This window comes from Lucilia cuprina, chromosome 2, assembly GCF_022045245.1.
Source record: "Lucilia cuprina isolate Lc7/37 chromosome 2, ASM2204524v1, whole genome shotgun sequence".
Taxonomy (NCBI): domain Eukaryota; kingdom Metazoa; phylum Arthropoda; class Insecta; order Diptera; family Calliphoridae; genus Lucilia; species Lucilia cuprina.
The window spans coordinates 3,670,495-3,688,387 of record NC_060950.1 but is presented as its reverse complement, the minus strand read 5'-3'; the positions used below and the strand labels follow the sequence as shown (position 1 = coordinate 3,688,387).

Below are 17,893 nucleotides of genomic sequence, written 5' to 3'. Positions count from 1 at the left end.
ATAATCAATGTAACCTAAACTTGATAACATGGTTTCGAAAAGCATATTTGATGAATATGTATACGAAGTAGAGAGAGAAAAAGAGCTTTATTATGAGATCTCTTTCTTACTTGTTTTCACATGTATGTAAACAGATTTACATGTGTAAATCAGGTAAAGTTTGTGATCAAGAGCTTATAAATCACATAAAGTATGTAATCAAGAGCTCATAAGAGAACTCTTGGTCTATCTCTATTCTTAAAGTTCTCATTAAGACATTGGCCTCAAATAAACAAAAAATGTTAGTGCAAATATAGCAGTGATAAGCAAAGATTGACATTGTCACTGTCTTAATAAGAACTTTAATAACAGAGATAAACAAAGAGTTCTCTTATGAGCTCTTGATCACATACTTTTACTCGTACATAACCTTACACACATTAGTATAAAAAGCAGAAAAATTCTGAGTAACTCTCTGCCTATGTCTGCTGTAAATAAATGTTATAAATCACATATTTACTAAGCTTAACCTCAAAATAACTTTTCAATAACATTTTTGATTTATTTAAATTGTAATATTTATTCTTTATTTATAAAATCTTTATGGTTTTAATAGTTTTTTTTTTACATTTTAATTAATGCTAATTAAATATTAGAGTAGTTATTTAAAACACATTAAATATTTAAACGTTTAACATAGTAGAAGAAAATAATTAACAATATTTAATTGATATGACAAAATGCTAGTAAATAGAATAATTTATTACGGTTTCAATTTTAAAAAAAGTTAGATACGTAAATTTTATCAGAAATATGTGGAATGATGTGATTAAATATCTATTAAAATTTAATAAAATAAAATTTTGTGTTTGAATATAATTTTGCTCGTATAATCGCAATGATATTACAAAACTTATTATGGTTTAAGTAATATGAATTAAGCTTTTTTGTTAGATATATAGACAATTTACCCATTTTAAATTATATTTGAAAAAGTTTCAATTTGAAATTTGTGCAGACTTTTTACTTTCTAATAAGCGTTTAATTAAAAAATACATTTACAAAAAACAATGTTTAAAAGCATTTTTTTTAAGTTTCCGTTTGATTTAGTGACACAGCCAGAGCTGGATCACAGCCATTTTGTGTTACCGGCGGAGAGTTTGAGGTGAATTGTAGTAAAATAATCAAATATGTAGTCAAAGCACCACTTATCTAGAAATTAAATATAATTTTACATAAGAAATAATTTCTTTAAAAAAGTAAAGTAAAACTTACCGTAAAATATAAAGTACGATCAATATTAAATAAGCCTGCTGCAGTGAAGTTAATTTTCAAATGCATTAATTGCATAGAAAACTGTTGAAGTTTTTCCTTAACATCAGCAGTTTTGGCTTTATTCAATAAAGCATGTACAATGCCTCCAGTTTTTTCGCTCTTAAAAGACAATAGAAAATTAATCATTAAAAAGAAATGTCTTTTTATAGTTTTAACTTTCATTTAAGAAATACCTTCTTAATAGCCCTATTACTACCCTCCACAATTGATATGATCGCTATCAAATATAAAATCATTTGACACGAAAAGAATGTTACAAATTCCACTGTCTTAAATTTACTTTCTCTTTTCGATTTACCCAATAACGTTTCCAACACATAGTAGGCATCGAATACTATGATTAAAAATGCTATCGAAATTATAGTTAATAATTGATAAGTGAAATATTTATTAGCTGTAGAGGCTGCTTCACATATCAGTTGATGTATTTCCATAGATTCTTGTATAATTTCTGCAGGATTTTTCGAAACAATAGTGTACATGGAAAATGAATCGAGACACTGTAGAGAACGTTGTTTGTGTGTTATCGTTTTAATGCTGCGTGTATCCCATTGATGACAAAGATTTTTAAGAACCTAAAAGTAGAATGAATAAAATTTCTATTAGTAAATTTTAATTAAAATGTATGAATTACGTATGAGTTACATTTAATGTTTCATAGAGTTCTGTATTACTCATACGTTATGTGTTTTATCAAAATACATAGTTATTTAAAGAAATGCTGTTTAATGAAATTATTTTCTATTTTTCTTTGAAAAAAGCTTTTTTATAAAAAATACTTATTATGGAAAGCTTGTTTTATAAAGCACTTTTTTACTTAAAAACTTTGTATAAAAAGCGTTTGTATTCAAATTATACAAAAATCTCTTCAACAAAATAGTTTTATTAGGAAAGCTTTGTACGAATAAGTTCTGTAAAAATAATTTTTTTATAATTATTTTAGGAAAAAAACTGTTCAGGAAAACTTTCATATAAGATGTTTTACAAAAAGTTTTGTACGAAAAAACTTTATAAAAATAATTTTTTTGCGCAAATGATTTTTTACAAAAAGCATTTGTATATAAAAGTTGTATATAAATATTTTTTTTTCATTGTTTTCAATTGTTTTCATGATTTTTTGTAAAAAATTTAAGAAATTATTTTTTTATTAAAAATTTATGCAAAAAATTTCTTTTAGTAAAAAAGCTTCTTCTTTAAATAAAAAGCTTTTGGTATAAAATATTTTTTTAAATTAATGTAAGTTTTTTTAATAAAAACTTTTATAAGAAAAGTTTTACTAGTAAAATTATATTAATTCCCATTTTATTATATTTTATACATATTTTTTTCATGAAAACTCCTTTATATAAAATTACTCAACGAAAAGTTTTTTAAAAAGCTTTTTTTTAATCACAAAAAAGTTTAAATAAAATATTTTAAAATCAACACGAAATTATAAATCCAGCAATAAATAGATGTAATAGAACTGTACAACCACTTAAACAACAGTAAAACTGCTTTAAAATACATGGCGTATGAGATACTTTAATAGCAAACAATTAATCAATATCACTCATACGTCAAAATTGTTTTTGAACACGAATATCAGAAATATGACAGCATCGAAACTAAGTACATTTACAATAAACAACTTTTATAATAATGCAATTTCATTAATAATATTAAATAAACATTAAATATTTATTAAATACATCGCACATAACATTTACTATTTCAAATAATTACCTCATTTACTGCTTTAAAATAATGTGTAATTTTAAACAAGGACGTATAGAAAACTACCACCACACTACTGATTATAGTGTGGGGTGAGTAAAAGGAAAATATGGCAATCCAGGAAAGATATATATTATTATGAACGAAAATCACAAAATGGCCGTAAATAATAAAAGAACAATTGGCCAAAAACATTATTAAGATTGTCAAATTTATTCTCCATGCACATCTTTTTTGCTGGAACTGTACACCAAGACGCGAAAAATGTAATTCAACAACTTCATATTGTTGCATTAAACTTATTAAAGCATTACGTTTTCCAAGACCAAATATTAACACTAATAGAATGGCAAACATGCCATTGAATTTTTGCAATGAATCCGTAAATCTTGATACTTCTGTGTGATAAAAATGAGCCAATAACGATTGCTCATTGTCACTCATGCTGCAGATAAAGATAAAACTATAGAATACAATGCGTACAAAAACATTTAGATAACCAAATACAGTATTTTTTAAAAGCCTGTTGGGCTGAGAGGTGAATTGAAACGGTATTACACCGGTTAATAAAGCCACCAGGTATAGGACACGATAACAGGCATATACATCTCGTGGTTTATGTAAATCATGTAAAAATATCCGTATACTTAAGGGTATAATAGTGGTAACACACATCACTTATCTGGAAAACTTAATGTAAACTAAATATGTACTTTATTAAATAATAAAATTACAACAAACCGTACTGACTACCAGTCGTCTGGAAGTAATGCAGACAATTAGAAATTCAAATGTTTTATTTTCGTTTACCAACAATACAATGAGTGTATGTATATTGTTGTTGTTGTTAAATAATTATGTCTAAGTATAAAAGTGTTTGTATGTGTGACATGATATTATCAAAATGATTAATTAAATTAAAGTTTGAAAATGAAAATATACAAATGTTATAACCGCGATACCCCAAGGAAACAATTCTATTTTTATTGTACTATATTGGAGTCCATAAAAACGTGACCAATTTGTTTTTTTTTTCTTGAGTTATTTACCATGGCAAAGGGGTAAGGTTAAAGGAAATTTATTTGTAACCACTTTAAAAAAGTAATTATTAATAATTACAATATCATGTATACAATAAATTAATGTGGGGAAGATATTTTGTAAAAGTAGATAGAATTATCTAATGTTTAATATTGAAATGTTTTGTTGAAAAGTTTTTATTTTGTCTGCAGACCAAATCAGTTATCTTTTACTTATTGTATTATAAGATTGTTTTTATTTAATAATAACGTTAAGTCGTTGATAGAAAGTGAACAAATTCCATTGTGCAAAACGAAAAAAATCAGTAGTGAATTATTAATATTGGTTTCTATACAAAAGGAATAAAAATGGTTATTTGTAAAATTTCTAACTTTGTGTTCTTTGAAGTTGATTAAAATATTTTTAAAAATTGTGAAACATGCTGTGTTCTGTTCTAGTTCTGTTCTAGTTCTGTTCTAGTTCTGTTCTAGTTCTGTTCTAGTTCTGTTCTAGTTTTCTTCTAGTTCTGTTCTAGTTTTGTTCTAGTTTTGTTCTAGTTCTGTTCTGGTTCTGTTCTAGTTCTTTGCTAGCTCACTTCCAATTCTGTTTGTGAGTTCAGTAATTTTCAATTTAGAAAATTGTTCACTTACCTTATTTAACAAATCGAAATGTTGCCAAAAACGCATTACAAACGAAACATTTAAAACAACTACACATAACAAAAATATATGCGGTACAAAAAATGCCACCACCGCTTGAAATGAAGGCCATATTTGATTGTGAAATAACATCCACAAACTGCTGGCCAAATAGCCGACACAAACTATCGTTACCATAATCAATTTCGAATGTCTAAATTTCATGATATAACGGTAATTAAACTCAACACCCAAATTTAAGAATCTCGAATCAATAACCGCTATTGTATGATACATATAGATCATGTCACGACTTTTCCTTAAACTAACACCGAATAGTATAAGCATACCACTGAGACCTATAAACTTTTGTAAAATATCACCAATTTTTGAAATTTCCGTTTTGAAAAAGAAACCCACTATAGATTCGTCCACCAGAAATGAATGTATAAAACAATATACAAAAAATATTCCCTGTAGTACGGTGATGCCAAAACCCAAATATGATATAGACATTTGGCGTTTGCCCTCAGATCCTCGAACACGTAACGGCGTTAGACCCATTATGAAAGTTATGGCGAGTAAAGTTCTTTCAGCAGAATATGAGTCTTTGGGTTTGAAAAATTCGTAACAAAATGATTTCATTTTGAATGAATTGAACTGGAGGTAATGTACTAAATTTTTTACTTAAAATTTTTGGGTTTTTATACCATTCTCTGTTTGCTTCAAAAGTTTATCAGTTTTTTTTGTAATGTCAGCATATAAATTGTTAAGCAGTTTTTGTTTTAAAGAGGAAGGTTGTGTGTGAATTTTATGCTAAATTGTTAAGATAACGAATTCCTTTTTTGTGTTTGTATTAGCTTGCAAAACCTTTTTTACTTTTCAAAGGACCCTCGTTTTATAAACATTTTAAAAATGTTTTAAATTACTTTCTGTTAACTTTTTCTTATTATGTTCTGCTAACATGTTTTAGACAGCTCTTTATTTACACTTTAAAAACCCCATTCAGTTATTGATGAAAATTAGAGGGTTGCAATATTGACAGTACTAAATGGCACTATGTGATTTTATTTCATAAAACAATACAAAATAAAACACATTTTAAACAATAAATAAAAAGAAACTAAAATACAAATTAAATGTCCAGACATTAGTAATATGTATTTATAATTTGTTATAATAATTTAATAAATTGCTCGTGTTTTTACGAATTAATAATAGAACCCGACAGTTATATAAGGATTCAATGTTGTTTACTCCAATCGAAATATTTTTGGATCATTCCTTGAATTATTGATGTAAGATAAGAAGATTGACTAACGTTAAAGCCACTAAGTGATCTACAGAGTATACCAAGGAGCATTATTATTAGCATTCGAAACCTTGTTTCACAATCAAACCTTAATACCATTTTTTAAAATTTTGTTGGAAATTTTGATTGCTTTTGAATACCAGATGTTGTCCTCAGAATAACAATAATTTTGATAAAAAGTACTACTTTGAAACAGCCACTCCGGACAGCCGGGTACTTATGAACATGGAAATAATTATTAGTCCTAGTGTGATTACAGTATTTTGATTTAAATTATAAAGACATATATAAATGTTAACATTATAGAGGTAATTAATCTGAACGCATTTGTGTTATCTTCAATCTTTTTTGTATTTTTGAAAATGTGCAGTAACTTAGGGAGTTTGTGTATATATGTTTTTGATCTTTATAAAATAATTAAATATATTTACTTGTTCTAATTAGATTTATGCATGTCATTAATTATATTTTATAATATACAATTACAAATTTGAATCTTAATGTTACCGTAATACCATTACTGTAATAATGAAAATTAGTGTTGTCGTTAACTTTTTATCAGCATTTCTAGCAACTTTGGTTATAAGTTCTTTAACCGACTAAGACCGATCGTTGTGGTGCAAAAGGTCACAGTCCCTCGTATAAATCGAACACACAACAACTTAACAGATAACACATACACAGAAGGAAAAATGAATATACACTCCTGGTACCAAATGGACACCAAATTTTTCAACAACAAAAATTGTCAAAGTGTATACATACATATGTATTTACAACAAAATTATGTAATGTTGTTAACGTAACGTTGTCAACATTGCAACAATTCGTTGTCGAAATCGAAATTGTATACACACCCGTCGTCTAAATGTTAACAAATGTAGTAAGCTCACTATTGACAACGGATTGTTGGTACCATGTTTGTTAACATTTAGACAACGGATGTATATATAATTTAGATTTCGACAACGAATTGTTGCATAGTGTTGTCGTACGTATGGATATACTTTGTTGTTGAAAAATTTATTGTCAATTTAGTTCCAAGCGTGTATAATTCTTTTTTCCTCTATGTATAGGTTTTATCTGTTTATAAGAAGATCGTTGGGCATGACGTTTAATACACTTAAATCAATCATTTGGAGCTATCCTAGTAAAATTTGTTAAAACATCTTTTTAACTAAATTTCAGAAAGAGTATCGGAACTTGGTGAAATTATAGATCAAAGATTAATCACTTTTAATATTCATATGCCAAATTTTGGCGAATTATATTACAAATTGCAATCTGTACCTTTTGGGCTGTGGAGTTATGACCTTTTGATTGTTTTTTATAAATATACAATTTTGCATCCTCTAGTCAAAAAGGCAATACAAATACAATTCGGAAACAAAATTTTACTTTTTTACTGTAGTCCCAAAAAGTTTTCACACCAAATGAATTTGAATTTGTTCTATATTTTTTAGTTTTTCACATCGTCGATACTTATGGACCGATTGTACTGGTTTCAAGTAGCAAAAATTCTTAAAAGCATAGATGGATGTCTGGGGCCTCCAAAAATGTGTTTTAATTAATATGTTTGTTTGCGGTATTGATTTTGATGAGGTTTTTATGATGAAACTTATTTATAATTATTAAAAAAAAAATTGGAATCTTTGTAATTCATTCACAATTGTTGATTTTGTATGCAACAGCAGTTCATTGTACAAAACAAAATTCCATAAAAAAAATTTTTCTTCTTAAAAAAGTCAATTTTTTAACTTTAAACTAATCTTATTGATAGTTTTCGCACAAAAATTGTCTCAACTAGAAGAAAAACTAGAGGTTAAGTAAACGATAACTAAAAGTGTTGAAAATGGGGGTTGGAATATTTACTTCATACAATTTTTATAATATATTATAGGGTTGATAATTGTTCTAGAAATTGGTAAATATAATTAAAGTATCAAATTACAATACTTGGAATTTTAAGAGTAATAATAATTTTGTCCAAAAAGTTTCTTTCAATGAATTATTTATAATAATATGTGAATGGTTTAAAAACATATTTTCTTATAATATTTGAAAATTTTTTATACAAACCTTTTATAAATAATTATGAATAAGATTTGAATAGATTGTGCAAATTTTGTTTCAAATAATTACAAATATTTTTCCAATGATAAGGGTTAGTTTGATAAGACATAGGGCACTATCGGGCCTATTGTGCTCTCTCATATCTTCATTGAAGATATTTTCGTTAAATGTTTAGAATTTCAGATGCATGGAGGTAATTCCTAAGAATTTTTCAATCATTATTCAAGAGGGATGTTATATCCGAATTAATATTCCTGGTACCCATATGAAAACTTACCTTTGGGTAATAAAAGGTCTTAGATTTAACCTATCACCTGATATCACTCAATTGCCTTTTGGATGTTGGCGTTATATTTATTGTATTCTAATCAACACATTCTGTTTTTGCTCGGATTTCAGTCGAGTGTTGTTGTGTTGTGATAAGGTAAAATGTAGTGTATATATTGTTCTCGAACCCCAAACCCATTTTGTTTCTATAAACGCCTCTGGTGAGTTCGTATATATGTACGTGTCAAAGTTTCTGAATAAAAATTGTGCCCAAAAATTTAATGATAAAACTTTTATAAATCAGGATCCGCATCATCACAGCAATTAATATCACACTTACCCTGTGCATCATATTGTAGCGCATTTCAATCATTTTCGTAAAACAAGAATACATGGCCAAGGCAAACAACACCACTGTATGCTGCAGCACAAAGGTTACATGCAACGAAGCTGATGGCGTCTCATTGGCTGATTTCAACAGTTGAAAGCTAAAAATCGTATAACCCAAATTTGCCGATACCATGCATAAAATATAAATATAACTGAAACGTAAAACCTTGCTGTACATTATCTTAATGCCGACACCTTGCAATTGATCGTCCATAGTTTGCATAATTTCCAAACTACGTTGAACATAATGTTTGGGTATTATGGCTGTTAGATAGATCACAGTCACACCAATGAAACCACTTAGAATCTGTAGAAAATCACCGAAATGTGTAATGCGTGAACGAAAAAAATATCCCGCTACCGTTTCACAATCATTCATTAAGGTTAAAATATAACAAACACTATAGATCACTATATGGACACCGACATTGATGTAACCCCAAATGGAATGTTTTAAATATTTCACACCTTTGGAATTACTTTTAATATAGAAAGGCGTTAGTCCATGCCAATAGGTGAGAAAGAGTAACGGTTGCAAACATTCGTACAAACGTTTAGCGGAAAAAAATCTTCGTATGCGACTACGTACGGTATTATCTAATTGTGGCGTTTCAGAATTTTCCTCGTCCATTCTTGTGAAAGTCAAAGCGACAACTGAAAAGTGTTTTAGAAAATAATTTGCATGTTGAAACGAGTACGAGTAGGATATAAGCAAACAAAATTCTTATTTGCTGTTGTTGTTGTTGGCTTTTTTAACTTTAATGTCCTCCTGTGTTGTTTGGCCTTTTATTTTTGTTTTCTGTATTTAACCGCCATAAACCTGTTGCAATTCATTGCTGCCACAATGCGTGGTTGTTGATGTTTTAATAACACCCTTGATGGAATATTTAAAACATCAAACATTTTTCTCTCTGAAATATAAACTCAATGTAATGGAAGTTGGAAAAAAACCAACCTGTCTATATATTGACAATTGTAATTTTATTGTTGTTGTTGTGGTAAAAAAAGAAACATATAAAGTGTATGAATGAAGGTTTTGCTTATCCCAACACTCATGTAATTGTTAATTGTTGTTTGCCATTGTGCTAATAGAAGTTATTAAAAGTATAATTTACAAGAATTGTAATTTAAATAAATAAAAACTGATGAATTAGTTTGAGCTAAGAGCGCTTATTAAGTACAAGACTTGATTAACTCCAAATAATGGGATTTCAACTAAATACTACCAAATATGGATCATCTTAAGATATATCATATAGCTTTATGATTTTTAAAGATTTTTAATATTTTCGTTTTGAGAGTAATATATGACATTTTATAAGTAAAACTTTTGTTCAAATTTAGATGATAAATCAGGTTTAATTTTTTAAAATAATTATTCTAAAATGTCAGAATAAAAATTTTTTCTTACAAAACGACATTTTTGAGTTATGCTTGTCTTGCAATAAATGAGTGTTAAATATTCAAGATAAAGAGCATGATATATTCGGAAACAGTGTTATATTTAGTATGTATATAAGTTGTAAATATAGTTGAAAACTTTTTTATGAAGTAATTGCATCAAATCTTTTTTTAATCTATTAGTTAATGTTTATTTAACAATAATAAGTATTATTTAGACTAAAAATAACATATTTCCATTTGGTTTAATTTAATTGATGACATTATTATTTAAGTAAATATTTAAATATTAATTTGGCTTAATATCTATGTAAATAGCGATTCCCAAGTAGTGGTTCAAAAATCCTTAGATGTCCTTCAAAAATGAAAAATTCTGATTACAAAACTTAAACTCTTACTAGTGTTAAGTAACAACAAAGCCTTTTAAGCTTTTCTAAGGTCAATATAATAGAAAAAAAGTACCTTTTGAAGAAGGAAATAGTAGCTATTACTCACTCACCTTTATACTCCAGGCTCTATGTGCTTAATTTCATGTTTCTAGGTACTTTTTTGAAAAATACCAAAAAATCTCCTTTTATAGATTATCATTTATAACGGGCTCTCCATGCTAAATTTCAGTTTTATAGGATTGTTATTACAAAAAACTCAAAAAATACCAGTTGCAAAACGAAAAATTACTAATAAATAGTCGAAAGGAAGCCCTAAGTAATATTTAAGTATGTTTCGAAATATTGGTCATAGGCCCACAAAACTATATTTATCCTTTTTCCTCAATTTTTATATTTTGTATGAAAACTATTCGAGTGATGGGGGGAGGGGGTGGTGTAATTTCTTCTTCCCCCACGGTGATCCGCGTGTGTACTCTCGGTCCTTAATAAATTCTAAGACTATCTAGCCATGTCTGTTCATCTGTCAGTAAGCCAGTTGAAAGCTTACTGACAGATGAACAGACATGGCTACAAGTAGGCTCCCAAAAACAGATCTAACAAAAACAGCTGTTTTAAATCGACATAAATAAGTTTTATATAAATTATTTCTACTAAATTGTATGAAGAGGTCTTAAAAATAAGGGTATAGCAATGAAATTCGATATAAGCAAGATTATTAAGAGTCAAAATCTCTTTACCATATTTTACGAAAATCGGTTCACAATTGTCTCTGACTTGAAAATAGGAGGTTCTAAGGAGAAAATACCGAGTTATATAAGAAACGGATCATAATTGACCCTATATCCGATGTAAGGTTATCTTTATAACATGATATTAACGCTCATTACAGGCTTAAAAATACCAGTACTGCTATGAAATTATATGTAAATATATAGATATGTAAATATCAACCTAATGTGGGATCGTTTACGATAACTAAACAATTACATATTTAAGTAGAACATTTAACATAATTTATTCGTTTAGAACTTGAATATGTTCTAAATAAGAATTATTCCGCTATTCATTTAGAGGTCATAACAAGATTTATTACCTCGAAATTTTTGGGGACATTAAATCCCAATAGGGATTTAAACATCAAACTGATAAACACGCAATTCATAAATATTACATTAATTCGTTTTAATTGTTGTCTGTATGTATGTTCGAATTGTGCCACTTCCATCCACTTACCTTATTTAATATTACCAAACGTCGTTCAAAGCTGCGTGCCATAAAACAAAACAAACATATGGCAATCGATAAGACAGAATGTTGCAAAAAGAATGTAACACAAACACTAAACGATGGTGTAACTTTCATGGATTTTAGCAAACGAAAAACACCGGCAAAATACACACCAATCACAACAGTTTGAAATATAATCATAACTATAGAATAACGATAAATACGCGAATATTTCACTTTTATGCCAATATTAGCGAAATTCGTATCCAAACTATAGAGTATACGACAGACTCTTAATAATTTTCGTCTCTGAGTGACGGCCGAAATGTATATAACGGCACCGGTTATAAGACCATTACAAATTTGCATTGTATCACCGACATTGGAAATTTTCGTACGAAAAAAATAACCCACCATAGTTTCGTCTTGCAGCAGTGAGATTATATAACAGCAGCCATACAACAATATATAAACGGCAATATTAACAAAACCGAAAAATGACATTTGCACATTACTTTCGCCATCTTTATTTTTGATAACACGAAATGGCGTTAAACCGTATAGAAAAGTGAGAAAAAATAACGGCTGCAAAGCCTCAAACACTTGATTCGAAATGAAACTTTTGCGAAATCTATCAATTTTATCCGAAACAATTTGTGAAAACATTTTTAAGTGTTAATTTTTTTGGTTTTTAAATTTTAAATTTAATTTTCAAAAAAGATCCTTTACAAGAGAGCTCTTAAACAGTACTAAATTGAAATTTGTTGCAAAACACTTCCTACATGTTGCTGGAAATATTGATATGTATGTTGGTATTTTAGCCATATCCCCTTACATGTGATTAATACATACATACATACTTAAGTGGCTGTTCTTATACAGAACTTAAAATAGTCAATTCTTTAATAATAATAATTAATAGAGTATATTTAAAATTTATAGTTTTTGATGCTAAAGCCAAACTTTTAAAAGATGCTTTTGTTAAACTTTATTAAAATCGTTTTTTTTTTAAACTTTATTTTTTTGCTAATTATTCTAAAATAAGCAAAAAAATAAAGTTTAAAAAAAAATTCATATTTATTCATAGCTCTGTTTTTTAAGATAATAGAGTAAATATCAACAGGATATTAAAAAATTTACTCATACATATTAAAAGTGTAAAAGTGAGAAGTTTATATTGATACAAATGTTTATTAAGGTGGCCCCTAACACCAAAGTTGTGGGTATTTTCAACAAAATTTTATTCTAAGAGATCTTTTAACCCGTCCGTAAGCTGGATCATATTTCATTCAAAGAAAGATCTGTGAATATCCTTATTATGAGAAATTTTACTTGTGAGTCAAAACATTTTCTAATTCTATTAAATTTTATTTATAAATACACTTTTTTTAGTTGGCAATATCATCCCTTTCACTCTTTTACTTTCAAGCAAAACAATCCTAATATTCACATACATACATATGTATATGTAATTATGTATGTAAGAGTATAGGGTAACTTTTTGTTGTTTTATGTTGATTTAGTCATTGGCTCATAAATAGTAATATATCATAATCATCTTATTATTATCATAATCATATTGTATTTTGCCGGTATTTGTTTAGTCCAAATTTTGCATACAAACTCACACTTTTCAGTTAATATCAAATATTTTGACCAAAATCTTGTGTTTGTATATTAGGATGGTTCATAAAAAATATATTTTAATTATTCGGATTTTTGTTTTGTTGTTATCATAAATTGTAAAAACTCCAAAAGTCGACTTTTAAATTCATCTAATCACAATCATATTCAATATTAAACAAATTTTATTAACAGGGAATATAAATGAAAAATGTTTCTCTCCCAGCAGTAATCTTTTGTGTGAAAATTATGGAATTACTAGGTTAGGAATTTAGGCTGCAAAGTCGCACACTTGAATCCTGTTAGTCCCTTTGTAATATCTTTAAGAATAATAGAGCTAAAAAGGAAAGAAAGTCTATAGTTTTAGGATTGGTCCATAAAAGAGGTGTAGAGTAAGCATAGAATGAAATACTGAGAGTAATGAAGAATTGAGATAGAAGGAGAGGAGGAGATAGTAGGTTTTGTCCTTGTGGACTAAGCATGGTGGTCTTAAAAACCAATTACTGAGCCTGACAAGGGTATTAATGTTATCCAGTCTTAGCCTGGATAGTCCTGACAAATCGTCAAATGGTCTCTTTCCTAAATATACGTATCGAATGTGTGCTAGCACTGGGCATTGACAAAAAATATGTTAAATAGATTCTTCCACGTTTTGACAACTTCTACAGAAGTCGTTGTGGGGTATACCAAGTCGTCTTGCATGGTTACCAAATGAGCTATGTCCCATGATGACAGCGAAAATATTGCTGATGTAAGGACGGTTTAGTTGCAGAAGATATGATGTGCGATTACAGTCTAAACTTGGGGATATCTTCCTGGTGTTAATACAAGTTGGTTTATTACGCCATCTTGTCTGGAAGAGTTCATAGAACTTTTCAACTATTTGATTTTTTCAAACAATGTCCTATTGGACATAGAGGCTCCAACTTTCGCTAATTCACAAACAATACAGTTGCCCAACCAATTCTCGTGTCCCCGTAACCATTTGAGCACTATTTTTGAAAGTCTTGCCATCCTATTTAAGGCATTCCTGCACTAGTTTCGATGTAGTATATAAACCAATCAGGAATTTGAAAGCAGCTTGGCTATCGGTACAAATTTGAATATCTTTTGTGGAATTACTAACAAACCAGCATAAACTAATATGGTGGTGATATTGGTGGCAAGTACTTACAACGTTTGTTTACACGTAGGGAGTTAGGTAAGTACTTGCTATGGTAACCTGCTATTTAATGAAGAAACATTCATTGCGTTTACTATTAGTTTTGATAAACAAATTTATATTTTTTAATTTTTATAAAAATCAAAATGTCAAAGCCACTTGCGTCTTAAGTTATTTGCAAGTCATTGCTAGACTCCTTACTAGTAATGTGGTAGACTTTAATTAAATGGAAATAAAATATTAGGATTATTTATTATTATGTAGTAGACTTTAATTAAATGGAAATAAAATATTAGGATTATTTATTATTAAAAACAATACTGGTGTATGCTTCTCCTGCATACATATTTACCTACAAGTGTTTATTTTAAAGGTAAGGTTTGATATTTCAAATTAAAAAAAATAACGTATGAAAACTCAAAAAACTATACGACGGTTACATGTTGTCACGAAATAACTGACAATTATTTTTCTTCCTAAAAAATATGATATCAACTGATACCTCATTTAAATTGATATTCTTTGACTTTATTACTTGTGAGTTTTTAAAAATTTTGTCACGAGGTGTCAACATATAAGGTGTCGTTAAAACGAAAGTAAACAAATAATTGTCAACAGTACATATACACAGAAATTTAAGGCCACTTAAAAACTATATTATGTCAACGTCCTTTAAAGTAAACATACCCTTTTTGAAAAAACATGTTTTAGCTGCACAGCAACATTTTCTTTTTAATTATTGTTTCACGTGTTAATGAGAAATACATATTATTATTGATACATTTATGTTTATTAAATTTTGTTATTTCTAAGTCCTTGTTATACCTGGAAAAAGTTCAATAAATTTATTAGAATTGGCGAAGATTTTGAGATTAATATTAGTTAATATTCCGTTGTAGTTGTGAAAATCAAGATTACTTATGAGCAAACAACTTTAAACTAAATGAGTATTATATAGAAACATACTATTTAGTAATATGAAGGTTGTAAATAAAATTTCAATTATGATTATCTTACCGTATTCAATAGACGAACCCTCCTCTGTACCGATCTTGTCATCGAACAAAACAGTGAAATTGAAACTGAAATCGTTAGAAACTCTGCCACCACTATTACAATCAAACATGGCGAGGGATAAACATTCATTGATTTCAAACAATATACACAAATCACCGCTAGTGTTCCAACAAATAACGCCACAGCACTCAAAACAAATAGAGTAAATCTTAAAATTAATGTATAATCCAAAACATAGTTGATCTGTTTAAAACATTCATCCACTTTAAGTAAAATATTAAAACATTTTTGTAAAATTTTCGTACGTATAACAGCCGATACAAAGACAACCGTAGTACCAATGACACCACTAAAAACATACAATTTATTACCGAGTTTCGAGATATTATTACTGAGAAAATAACCCGCTACCGATTCGTTATAGTACATAGTGTAAGCATAACAAAAAGCCATGACACAGATATGCAGTATAGCATTAAGATAGCCGAAATAAAATGTTTTTAAACTTTTGCAACCATAACTATTGGATACCACACAAAAGGGTGTAATACCATAAATGAAAGTTAAAAAGAACATGGCCTGCATTGATTTGTAATAATTGTCGGAAGTGAAAAGCTTATTGAACAAACGATTATACCAGGCATTTGACTTGACCGATACTATGTCTGACATGTTGAATACTAAACTAAATTGTAAGTCTTTCATGGTTTTGTATTTATTGTATTATTTATACATATATATACGCAGTAGTTCATGTACACATATATGTTTGTATTTGTATTAACCTTTAAGGATATGATAAGCAAATTTGTTTGAAAGTTATCTGCTCAAAAGGATCTTAATATTAATTACCATTAAGTTGTTCTGCCTGTAGTTTGTATGGTAATATTGAAATTTCATACATATCGTAAGTGAAATTAGATACTTATTAAAACAATTAAATTATATTGATTTAATTTAATTTGACCCGAAAACAATTTTCTATAGTTGTCATGACGTTAAGTATAACTTGATTTTTATATAAACGATTATTTGTTTGTTGTGACATACCAAATGATTTCGGGGGAATAGTTAGGGTATTAGTCTAAAGGACATGAGATAGATAGATAGATAGATAGATAGATAGATAGATAGATAGATAGATAGATGGGTAGATAGATAGATAGATAGATAGATAGATAGATAGATAGATAGATAGATAGATAGATAGATAGATAGATAGATAGATAGATAGATAGATAGATAGATAGATAGATAGATAGATAGATAGATATCTATGAGACACTGGTTAAGGAGCGCACAACAGGCCCGATAGAGGCCTATTTGTATTTCTTCGGATTTGATGTACCTTTTTGGAATTCCTTTTTTTGCTGGGTGGATACTATAAGTGATAAAGTGAAAACAATCAAATAGTAATGAGTTTTACAATAAATTAACTCAAAGCCCAAAGTATTTCTCTATCCAAGCTTTTAATAATCAAGTCTAATTTGTACAATCAATGTTATTGTGTATGTATTTTATGACGCTATACTTAAATATTATAAATTATTGAATCAATTTTAGAATGTTGTTTAAAATCTAATTCAAAGCTTTGCAAAAAAATAATCACAAAAACTTACGTTCAACTATTGTTTGCAGTTACATCGACATTGAAAATGAAGATGATCACTTGTATTGCATAAAAATGAACTTGAATTTTTAAAAGCAAATTCTAAACATTATACTATATAGAGAACGTAAAAAAATGTAGTACAATTAACTCATTTTTTAATTAAACATTTTATTAATGACCATAAACACAACAGCAACTCAATGAAAACACTCACAAAAATTAAATGACCTTTTTTTAATAAAAATTATAAGCAAATTATTTAAAATTAAAGATGTTTCTGTTCTAAATGCATGTAAAACTAATAAAGTAAATGCAACATTTCATTAATTATACATCTTTTCCTTGAGCTGCATTTTTATGTAGAATGCATAATGAATTGACAAATTTTAAAAGGTTTTTAATTGAAAAAATTATTAATTTAATAATTTAATTTAATAATAGTTATTATTAAAAGCCATAAACATACATAAGTGTTATTTGCTTTAATAATTTTATGTATTTTTCAGTACGCTTATGCTGTTAAAAAAAGATTAATGATTTAAACAATGTTTCTAGTTAAACGGAAATAAATATTGTTTTTCTTTAAGTTTAAAGTATTTATGTTTAAAATGAAATTAAAAACACATTTTGCTATTTATAAATTAAAAAAAGTGGCCTAGTTTTAATGTGTTGGTCTCTCATTTACTTGTTAATGTTTATAGAGAAAACAAAAGACTTAAACAGCAAGCAGTT

The 17,893-nt window shown here is 27.9% G+C and overlaps 3 protein-coding genes across 3 annotated transcripts; all 3 read right to left on the bottom strand.

The window, feature by feature from the left end:
• Positions 1-741: 741 nt before the first annotated feature.
• LOC111680559 (putative gustatory receptor 28b) lies at positions 742-9,371 on the bottom strand. The gene is made up of 4 exons (XM_046956377.1): positions 8,681-9,371; positions 1,488-1,889; positions 1,255-1,413; positions 742-1,191 (listed from the first exon to the last, which is right to left on the bottom strand). The coding sequence occupies exons 1-4, from the start codon at positions 9,359-9,361 to the stop codon at positions 1,069-1,071; spliced, it is 1,365 nt and encodes a 454-aa protein (XP_046812333.1). The 5' UTR covers positions 9,362-9,371; the 3' UTR covers positions 742-1,068.
• Positions 9,372-9,535: 164 nt separating this feature from the next.
• LOC111680561 (putative gustatory receptor 28b) lies at positions 9,536-12,413 on the bottom strand. Its single transcript, XM_023442229.2, has 2 exons — positions 11,754-12,413; positions 9,536-9,604 (listed from the first exon to the last, which is right to left on the bottom strand). The coding sequence occupies exons 1-2, from the start codon at positions 12,411-12,413 to the stop codon at positions 9,536-9,538; spliced, it is 729 nt and encodes a 242-aa protein (XP_023297997.1).
• Positions 12,414-15,540: 3,127 nt separating this feature from the next.
• On the bottom strand, positions 15,541-16,221 carry LOC111680562. The gene has a single exon (XM_023442230.2). The coding sequence runs from the start codon at positions 16,219-16,221 to the stop codon at positions 15,541-15,543; it is 681 nt and encodes a 226-aa protein (XP_023297998.2).
• Positions 16,222-17,893: the final 1,672 nt, after the last annotated feature.